The sequence below is a fragment of the Copadichromis virginalis genome, linkage group LG8 (assembly GCF_057382275.1).
Source record: "Copadichromis virginalis isolate Kocher_CV1m ecotype Utaka linkage group LG8, C_Virginalis_male_GT1.1, whole genome shotgun sequence".
Lineage (NCBI taxonomy): Eukaryota > Metazoa > Chordata > Actinopteri > Cichliformes > Cichlidae > Copadichromis > Copadichromis virginalis.
In genome coordinates, this window is record NC_140625.1 from 4,960,207 (window position 1) to 4,971,472 (window position 11,266).

The 11,266-nt window shown below is 38.7% G+C and overlaps 1 protein-coding gene across 2 annotated transcripts; it reads left to right on the plus strand.

Moving 5' to 3' along the window:
- mrpl27 (mitochondrial ribosomal protein L27) lies at nt 1–2,972 on the plus strand. Of its 2 annotated transcripts, none has more exons than XM_085465449.1 (4): nt 1–98; nt 572–700; nt 1,157–1,224; nt 2,294–2,972. In XM_085465449.1, exons 1-4 carry the CDS (start codon nt 44–46, stop codon nt 2,498–2,500), a joined length of 459 nt encoding a protein of 152 aa, XP_085321575.1. In that variant the 5' UTR covers nt 1–43; the 3' UTR covers nt 2,501–2,972. The 2 variants fall into 2 exon arrangements, with proteins under 2 accessions (XP_085321575.1, XP_085321576.1); XM_085465450.1 differs by having other exon boundaries at nt 1–83.
- Nucleotides 2,973–11,266: the final 8,294 nt, after the last annotated feature.

Sequence of the window (11,266 nt, forward strand, 5' to 3'; positions counted from 1 at the left end):
ACGGATGTGACGCGGGTGAATGACGTAGGCAACATTGCTCAAGATGGCTACGCTGGTGTCGTTAATGGTCAAGTCCAGAACAGGTATCAAACATTTCAGTGAGTGCGGCAAACTTTCAAACGGACATTACAGATTACTGCTCACACGAGCGGCTTTGAAGTTTGCGCAAGTGCTTCTGTCGAAGTGTAACTTGGCAACCACTGTGTGCTAACTTGTCTGCATGTGAGGTAGCGCTGAATGTCACGATGCAGATCAAATGAAGAGCGAATAGGATTTGTTCTTTTAAAATATTAACGTACACGTCACTGTTGATGCAGTTTATTGATTCTCCTCAGTTCTGCTAGTTTAAGATACGTGGGACACGTCTCAATAAATGCAATGTAGATCGTGTTCACTGTAAGCTAACCCTGTGTGTTGATTGAAGACCTCATACCACTAGGTAACAGTCAGGGCATAATAGTGGGGCAATATCATGTCCTACATATAGATTTTTTTTAAAAAGTGTCACGTGCCGAAACTGGATTTAAAGCGAAAAAAACTCAAGTGAACGCGCTTGTTTTTCTGATTTCAGGTTTGTTGGTACCTGGTCAGCTCTCTCTGCTGGACTCGGTGAGGTTTGCGTCTAAGAAAGCCGGCGGCAGCAGCAAGAACCTCGGAGGAAAGAGCCCTGGAAGAAGATATGGCTTCAAGAAACAAGATGGTAGCAGCAAACAATTATATCCATATATTTGTATTCCAAGTTAGGACCTGTTCTAGCCTGCAGTATTGGGATGTGCAGGTGAAGTTAACAGGATGTGGGACAGTTAATGTATTTTTGTGCTTTCCATTAGTTTTTATTAGCATTTAGTTTTAATGTTTGCTTGTGGGGTTTTTTCCAGAATGGGTCTGCTCAATTCAGTTTAGTTTATATTGGTTTCATGTTTAGCTTTTGTTATTATGATATGAGCAGCATTTGTCAGACTGAGAAATTCAGAAGAATGCAGTGATACAGCAATACAGACACTTGACACATGTCACTGATGGCTTCTAAAACTGGTGGCATTGCTGAATTTGACTTTTCATAGCGTAAGCAAGAAGTGTATACAATAGCTAGAATTGGCATAAAAGGTCGGGGCTGGAATTTATTTTTTATTTTTCCCCCTCTTCCGTGTGGTAGGAAACTTTGTCCATGCTGGCAACATCCTTGCAACACAGAGGCTGATGCGGTATCACCCAGGAGCTCATGTAAGTTGCACACTATCCAAAAATGTTGGTGTGATGGACTTTCAGCCTAGAATTAAAAGTTTCATCTTAACACCACACTGTCAACAGTTAGTTCCATGTGGCACTGTGAGCTGTAGGGATGGGTATCGAAACCCGGTTCTTGTTGAGAACCGGTTCCCACTGTTTCAATTCCTTGGAATTGTTTGCCATTTTTGCAAACGATTCCCTTATCGGTTCCAGTCGCCCCGAATGACGTCACCACGTTGCGGAGCGTCATTTACCTGGCAGGAAACACGACGCCTAAGCAGCTCAAACGCACAAAAGTTTGGTTATACTTTACGAGAACAGATGACAACAGGACAACTTGCAAAGTAGATATTTCATTTAAGGGAGGAAACACTATGAATATGCAAAAGCATTTGCTCACAAAACACGCAATGACCTTAAATGAATGTCGTGTTTTTAATTCCGCTCCGGACTCGTGAATCTCAGCCCAGCAGCAGCGGTAACGTTTGCACGTCCTCTCCTGTTAATGCGGCAGATAAATAATCAACAGTGCATATTATGATAGCGCGATCTGCCTTATTACAAAACCTGCCATTACTGTGCATTTAGGTGACCATGATGACAGAGACAGACAGAGTCTGGCTCAGATGCTGGCAGTTCTCGCTGCAGTCTACTGTTAGCGTCTCCTTTCAGGCCAGGATAGACGAATGTCACCGAGCAGTGACTCAGTTTGTGGTCAAAGCCTTGCACCCATTTGCCACAGCAGATGATTTTCAGTAAGTGAATGTGTTTAATTGTAGGCAGGGACATTACTGGATATTCTTGTGTAATTGCTACAGAATAATTTATGTTAAAAGTTGTTCAAAGAGAAGATCTAAAACAAAGTTCTAAGCTAATCGACCTTAGTGTTCTCCTTTTTTAAAAATAAGAATCGATAAAGAAGCGAATCGTTAAACAAAATCGAAAATGGAATCGTGAAAATCTTATCAATACCCATCCCTAGTGAGCTGTGGCAGACAGTGAAGAGCTGGTGTAACTGCTTTTCATCTTGTTTCACTGCTGGTCCTTTTTCCTTGCCCTGAAGGTTGGAATGGGAACCAACAAGACACTCTTTGCTCTGGAGGATGGCTATGTCAGGTTCACTAAGGAGGTCTATGTCCCAGCACCACGGAGCCCAGAGGCTACTCAGGTCATCACCAAGCTGCCAAGAGGAGCCGTCCTCTACAAGACTTTCATCAATGTCCTTCCAGTCAAGCAGGAGGGTAAATTCAAGCTAGTGGACATGGTCTAAAACTGAGCACATAGAGCTCATTCATATGTTGGTCAGGATTGTTTAGGATTCACCCTGACTTGGATTTCAAGAGGATGGCTGCTGACCTCAAAGATCTTTCCTGGGATCCCTGGAGTTACACGACTCTCTCAGTCTGACTTATAAACAAAATAATTTTACAATTTCTTTACAAAACAGAAATGAAGAAAGACATCTGTTGTTTCATTCGGTATAAGTCTTTGAGACGAGAGTTAAAACTGGTATGAATCCAATATTTCATGGTGTCATTCCAGTAGTCCATGATACAGGAAGTGTGATGAAAATAAATGTACAGTACATGACAAGTAAAGTGAAGAGAGTAAATTATGATTGTAAACTGGACTCAGTTCACACAGGAATTCCCATCAGACTGAACTGAGGCATCATTGGTGTCATACTGAATATACATATATTTAGTGTATTAAAGTTTTCTATGTGAAAGTCTTACATTGAATGAGTTGTGTCAAGAGCCTTATTGTGTTTAAGTGCTGTGAGTTTTCAGAGTAGAAAAGCACTCTACAGGTACCCATGTAAGTTTTTAAAGGGGCAAAAAAAAAAAAAAATCTATTTCTAGACATTGCACAAAGTCGTATAGGAGATATGACTTGTCTGCATTTGTCCTTACTCTTTGACTGTGAATAGGCTTCTGTTTACTGACAGAGGGATCTGCTGCTATTGTTATAGTTGTGCAACAGGGTCAACTATAGTGTCCTTACACCAGGTAATTGAACATGCCACCAATTTTCTAAGTAAATATATTTCTAAAGGTTTTAATGACATTAAATTCTCACCAGACGTCAGTATCAGCTCATCCGCTCCAAACATACAAAGGAATCAAACCATAAGTGTCAATAAATTATGTCTAATAATGGAAAAATGACACAGGGAAAGTGTATTAAACATAGAAAAAAGGAAGGAAGGTGTGAAAAGTCATGACACCAGCTGAAATCTATCAGTGATTAAAAAGCAATCCTGCCACTTAGTGCACATTAATATCAGCTGGTTCAGTCCCAGGTGATGGCCTTAATAAGGTATCTTGTTACCAAGGTTTCATGATGGGCAAAACCAATGAGTACTTTCAAAATCTTTGGATCTTTTGTTGCAAAAAAAAGAAAGAAAACAGTAAGTACCTCAACCACCATGGCTTGTGTGCATGCTCACCATGCAAGACTCCATTAATGAGAAAAAGCAGGTTGAAAGCTTGCTGAACAACATTTAGACAAACCTGTGTCATCATGGTGTGTGGTCATTTTTCACCATGGCACAATTGAAGAAAGGCTGAAGGGTGGACATTTAAGCAAGAGAATGATCCCAAACAGACAAGGAAACTCTTATGTGGTTTCAGACAAAGAAAATAAAGCTGCAAGAATTACCCAGCTAATCATCTGACCTCAATCCAAAATCTATGAAAAGAACTAAAGCTCAGAGTTCATAAAAGGGGCCCACAGAACCTGACTGTGGACAAATGAGTGAATCCCGCCTGAGCAATGCATGGGACTAACCTCTCCATACAGGAGGCATCTTAAAGCTGTCATCACCAACATACGCTTTTAGTATTAAATACATTTCAGTAAGCGTTATCAGTACTTTTTTCCAGTGTCATTTCTCATTAATACACATGATTTAATTTATGGACATCTATGGTTTGATTTCGTTGCATGTGTGGATTGGATGAGTTGAGAATTTCAAGTCAATAGCACATTTACAAATATACTCATCTGGAAATCTGGTGACACGTTCAATGTTCATTTTACTTGCTGTATATACTTCTTTTCATCCAATGCCTAATTCCTAGTATCACTAATCTAGAACCAGCTTAGTGATGGTGTGATCAGCATTAGGACAGAAAAATATGTAAAGGAAAAATGGTGCATTTACTCCAATAATTAATTAACCAAGAAGTGTCACAAGTGGAAAGTAGGTGGTTTTGTTTATAGCTTGAATGTAACTAGGTTGATTAGAATTGGATAAAATCAAACAAACACTCATTTACCCAACCATACTCTTTAATATGCTAGAGAATGTTTAAAATGTTTATAACAGTATGCCTAAAATATTCTCCTATATGTGGACACTTGCAGAATGCAGGGAAGCTTTTCTGACCCAGAATCATTTGCACAGCTTTACATTCAGCAAAACTGTGAAAGGAACAATCTCAAGTATGGTGGATCAGTTTTATGCAAACTCCACAAAACGGTGTTTACTGTCTGATGGAAGCTGGAGTACTAAAAAGTACAAAGAGGTCTGATTTGAAATGAAGGGTTGATATTTTTTTCTGGTGCTCTATTTTTATATCTAATTAAGTAAAAAAAAACAACCACAAGATGGCACATCTATCTCACCTGTTACAGACGAGGATAAAACATCCAATGAAACTTCATGTTTTGGTTAAAACTGCTTTTTTCAACAAAGCAAGGGGACTTTCAACATAGGATTTCTAAATATAGCAGTTTATTTGTTTTCTTAGAGAGCATAAATTATTTCTATTTGCACACAATAACAAAATAATTTCAGAAAAACGGGTTAATTTTAGGGTTAATATTTTTAGCCTCCTAGTGTGTAATGATGTGCTTTAGCTTTTTAATGCTCAGACTAATAAAATCAAGTTAACAAGTTATCAGTGTACATACAGTATAAAATCTCCAACAAGGGTTTGACCTTTAACTTGACAAGCATCAAGTCAAAAAGAAAACTGCTGCTGCTCACAAAGCAGGAAATGGATATAGAAAGTTATCGCAGCATTTCTAAGAACCGGACTGAGAAGTCTGCAAGAATATTAAGAAAACAGAAGAAAATACAGTCAACTTGGACGTCAGACTGTAAAATATTCATTAAGTTAAATGGAACACCAGTGCAGGCTAAGGTTCTAGTCATCAAAGAGATGACAGAAAATATATAATAATATAATATAGAAAAATATAACTGCTAAATCAGAATGCAAAGCAGTGCTAAATATGATGGGACCGTCTAAGCTGCACAACCAACTCAGACGTCTGACAGTTTTCAACTAACAACTCATATAGATATTGAAAATAAGACATTGGTGTATGACAGCAACATAGATCCTGATTGTGATTTCTTTAACAATAAGACAAATGAATGCAATTATTATACAAATGAGCAACTTAAAAAGAAAATCAAGGTATAAAAGGGTATAACAATGGTCCACTTTAATAGTCGAAGCTTATATGCAAACTTTCAATCCATCAAAGACTACATAACACAGTTTGAACAGCCATTCAAGGTGACCTGGATAACTCCTGGAAAAGAAGAAGACTTTAAAATAAATGGATATGAATTCCTTCATGTAGACAGGATCAACAAGAAAGGAGGTGGGGTGGCACTTTACACTGATAAAAACCTAAAGTACGAAAGAATGGGAACAGTGACGACTGTTATTGATGGAGTGATGGAATGTTTATCAGTGGAAATAAGTATGGAAAAAGGGAAAAACCTAATTGTCAGTTGTATATACAGAACATCAGGATCTAAGATTGAGATATTTAAGGATAATATGGAGGACTTATTTACAAATATAAATCAGAAAAGAATGTTTATCTGTGGGGACTTTAATGTTGACTTATTGAATCCAAATCATAATAAGAGTGCAGAAGAATTTATTGATTCCATGTACAGCATGGGTTTATTTCCACTGATAACAAGACCGACCAGAATAACATCTCATTGCGCAACTCTATTAGATAATACATTTACAAATATAATAGAAGGAAAGATAAAAAGTGGGCTATTAATCAACGATATAAGTGACCATTTACCTGTCTTTGCATCTTATAATTGCCATTATAAAGTGAACGATGGACACAAGATTATTTACAAAAGAATAAGAACAGAGAAGACATTAAACTGTCTTAGAAATGAACTTTTAAAGCAAGATTGGAATATTATATATGAACAAACAGAAGTCAATAAAGCTTACGAAGTATTTTTAAGAACATTTAACACATTACTTGATAAAAAAAAAACTGCCCAGTAATTGAAATCAACAGGAAACACAACTATGTAGGAAGACCATGGATAACTAAAGGACTACAAAATGCCAGCAAAAAAAAGAATACCCTATATCGAGAATTCATAAAAAAAAGAGAACCATAGAAACTGAAAGGAGGTATAAAACTTACAAAAATAAATTAACTAATATAATGAGATCCTGTAAAAGAGAGTATTACATTAAAAGGTTAGAGCACAAAGATAACACAAGAGGTATATGGAATGTATTAAACAGTATTGTAGGGGTGGCAAGACAATGTGAAGGGGACCAAATGGAAAAAAACAACCACACGAGCCTTCAATTGTTTTCTAAGCTTTGAATATATTCTCTCTTTTTATGGTACAGAGGTTTTCCATCATGCTCACCAGCAACACATCTAAAAATAACCACACAAGCCTCTCAACAAACCCCTCCTTAAATAGATGCTGGTCATACCATCACCAATAAAATGTAAAAGGTCTTCCCACCCACACAGCCCAGCTACAAAAACCTATACAGTGAAATACTGCGGTTATTTTGACACACCTCACAAATATCTGATTACAAAACACCCCCCAGCTAAGCAATATCCCAACTAACTAAATCAAATCAAACTGAAAATTCAACCCACTGCCCCCCCACCCCCCCCCCCCCCCCCCCGCTCTCATCAGATGGTTCAACTCCATTCAGGTGAACATCATTAGGCCATAATCATGTGTGCACTCCATGACTAAGGCCTTCAGGAAGTTGACTTCAAGGGAGGGAGAGAGAGAGGTTAACGGACTTCAAAACAAAAACATAACAAAATCAAAACTTCCTATCAGACACTGTGAGTGCCTACATCACTTAGTGAGGGAGATGCTCCCAGCACCCTCACAAGTATAATAATAATAATAATAATAATAATGGATTGGATTTATATAGCGCTTTTCAAGGCACCCAAAGCGCTTTACAATGCCACTATTCATTCACTCTCACATTCACACACTGGTGGAGGCAGCTACAGTCAAAAATGAATCAAGGAATAATGATTACCCTGGGTACTTTATAGAAGGGACAAGAAGTATTAATAACATGAAAGAGATAGTAAATGGTTTTAATGAATTCTTCGTAAACATAGGGCCAAAACTGGCAGAAGAAATAAAGGTTGATGGAACAGAAAGGGACACTGGTGAAAATATTGAAAGGAATAGAATAGTGTTGTAGTGCTATTTTGGGTTTTTTGGTTTTTTGTGGGGGGGTTTTTTTCCATAACTTGTGAATCTGCAAATTTACACATTCTGTATTTTTCATATGAAAGAAACTATACTGTGGCGGGGCTTGCTTATTTCTTGTTTTTGATTTATGTATGTTTTGTTTTGTTTTGCTTTACTTTTATTTCATAAGTTGTTTGTTTAATTTAAGACTAAAAGAAAATTAAATGAATGAGAGGTAAAACTTGAGGGGGTACAACATTAAAGTCAGGCTCAAGTCCTTGAAGGAGTATGTCCTTAATATGATAAGGTTTCAGGAAAAGTGGGTCTGGGCCACATGACAACAACCCACAACATATATCACTCCTAGTGAAGAAGTACCTCCAGTGAACATTAGCAAACGGCCTGCACGAAGCAAATAGACTAAATGATTGACAATGATTATGGTCATGGAGGCTAGTATTTTTGGGAGTGGTAACTTTTTGTGAAATAATTTTGCTACTGTGCGCAAAGTAATCTGTTCTCCATGTACTTTGATTTAAGCCCACGATGGTCCAAATTGAACAAATCATGGTGTAAACCAGTCATTGATGCACCAACTTTTGCTGACCTACAGAAAATGGTTTTGTTTGTTTGGGGGAGGGGGAGGTTTCATTCTTATGGGAAAGCATTTTATTAGCAGAGCAGGTGGTGTTTTTTTAAATTACTGATTTAATCTAATAAGTGAACACAATGCTGCAGTCATTAGCGCCCTCATTTCACAGCAAGAACCTTCTAGACTCAAACCTTAACCAGGGCTTTGCTGTGTGGAGTTTGCATGCTGCCCCTTTGGGGATACTCTGACGTAATTAGTGAGACTAAATTGGCCCTATTGTGTACTCTGTGTCATACTCAGTGTCTGCTGCAATAGCCCTCCCCATAACTGGATAAGCAATTAAAAAAATTAAGCCAGAATGATCTCCCACCACCAGTATCATTTCCTGCACAGTCCTTCAATAACTGATGAATTTATTCCCTCAATGGCACTTTGACATCACCAAGCATTTTTAAATCCAGTGGCAAACCATATAAATAACAACAACAACAACAACAACAACAATAATAATAATAATAATAATAATAATAATAATAATAATAATAATAATAATAATAATAATAATAATAATATCCATCCATCCATCCATCCATTTTCATCCGCTTTGTCCGGGGCCGGGTCGCGGGGGCAGCAGCCTAAGCAAAGAGGCCCAGACCTCCCTCTCCCCAGCCACCTCCTCCAGCTTATCCGGGGGAACACCAAGGCGTTCCCAGGCCAGCCGAGAGATATAATCTCTCCAGCGTGTCCTGGGTCTGCCCCGGGGCCTCCTCCCGGTGGGACATGCCTGGAACACCTCACCCAGGAGGTGCCCAGGGGGCATCCTTATCAGATGCCCGAACCACCTCAGCTGGCTCCTTTCGATGTGGAGCAGCAGCTGCTCTACTCTGAGCCCCTCCCGGATGGCCGAACTTCTCACCCTATCTCTAAGGGAGAGGCCAGCCACCCTTCGGAGGAAGCTCATTTCTGCCGCTTGTATCCGCGATCTCGTTCTTTCGGTCACTACCCACAGCTCGTGGCCATAGGTGAGGGTAGGGACGTAGATCGACCGGTAAATTGAGAGCTTCGCTTTTACACTCAGCTCCCTCTTCACGACGGACCGGTGCAGCGTCCGCATTACTGCAGCTGCAGCCCCAATCCGTCTGTCGATCTCCGGCTCCCTTCTCCCATCACTCGCGAACAAGACCCCGAGATACTTGAACTCCTCCACTTGGGGCAGGAACTCATCCCTAATAATAATAATAATAATAATAATAATAATAATAATAACACATGATAATGTACAAAATAAATGTGCATCTATATCACACAGACTGTACAAACTGTTATAAATATGGACAATGCAACTTAGCACAACCAGTTTACTTTTTTTCTTCTTTTAGCTGCTCCCTTTAGGAGTCACCACAGTAGATCATCTGCCTCCATTTCTGTCACACCAACCCTGCAAGTCCTCCTCACTACATCTATTAACTTTTACTGAGGTCTTCCTCCTCCATATTCAACATCTGTTGGCCAGTAGATCCACTGTCTTCTCTGTGCACATGTCCAAACCATGTGAACCTTGCCTTATTAACTCTGCCACCTTCAGTTCTGGCTCTTGTTATTTGTGTCTTTTTGTTAATTTCACCATCTCCAAACCAAACCAGATAATCTGAGTCACAGCAGATGACTCAGATCTCACCCTATTCTTGCACTGACTTCTGTCACACCAGTCTTCTGCATATTCTCCTTTTTTACATCCATGAAATTTCTATGTGGTCTTGGCAGCTCCAACATTAAAATAAGACCCAGATTTCAATAACAACAATAATAACTGAGCTTATTATTATGTAAGCTTATGTAAACTCTCTTGCTTAAATAATTTGCTCTGGGATAAATAAAATATTCTGATTCTGATTAATTATTGTTTTAGCCCATTTACAGACTTACAAGCACCTACGCATAATCCACCTAATCAAACCCATGTGCAGTCATAAACATATATAAACAATTCAATACTTAATTTACAGGAGAGTAAGAAAACAGGAACTAATGAAACAATGCATTGTCCTCATACTTTTAATATTTGTTTCTAAATCTTATAAAAGAAGATATTTCCTCCATTATATTAAAAAACATTGTTCAGTTTTAAGGTTGGACTCACTACACCCACACCTAGAGCTTTGTCTGGTGTAGCCAAGTGGTAGAAGGCTTCCACTTTGGTGGTCTCAGGATCTCATCTGTACTTTTTGCAGATTACGTGCCCTCCAGCTCGTACTGGGATTGTTTGCAGCTGAGTTTTACTCATTTGCCAAGACCCGTTATTCCTTCACATAAAAGCCAGCTGCCATTATGACCCGGTTATGGGCACTTCCTGGGTAGGGTGTTCTGGGCATACTCAACACTCATTGGAGGACAGCCCAATGATCATTTTTTGAATTGATTATCCCATATCTTGCTTATCTCTGCACCTTCATATCCTACATTTCATTTTTAACCACATAAGTGCTTCACTAATCACATGAAGGGGCTTATCTGGCTCTAACTGAAGATTTGTCCACACACTCATGCAATCTTGTGTATGCTCCACAGCAATGTACACAAGGCTTGGTACTTAAACTGCACACGGGCATAAAAGATCTCTTTTTGTTTATATACATTGGCATTTACAATGCAAAGACTTTTCATCTTAATTTTTTTATTTAAAAAAAAATCTTTACAGATAAATAAATATCATGTTCTGTGCCAGATCAGTTGTGAATAATCTGGATTAATCAGGAAAACAGTTTGTCTCTTGAGTTTTTAAATGAGTTAAACAGGAACAGCTGTATTTTAGAGGTTTCTGAACAAGTGAGCGTAATGTGTGGTCCACTGAACAGGAGCTGGAATGCTGTCGTATGAGACAATGTGTGACGAAACATTTCTCCCACTGAAAACACTACATCCAGATGAACAGAATCAACCTTTTGGTATCCACTGCTTACTCTGACAATGCA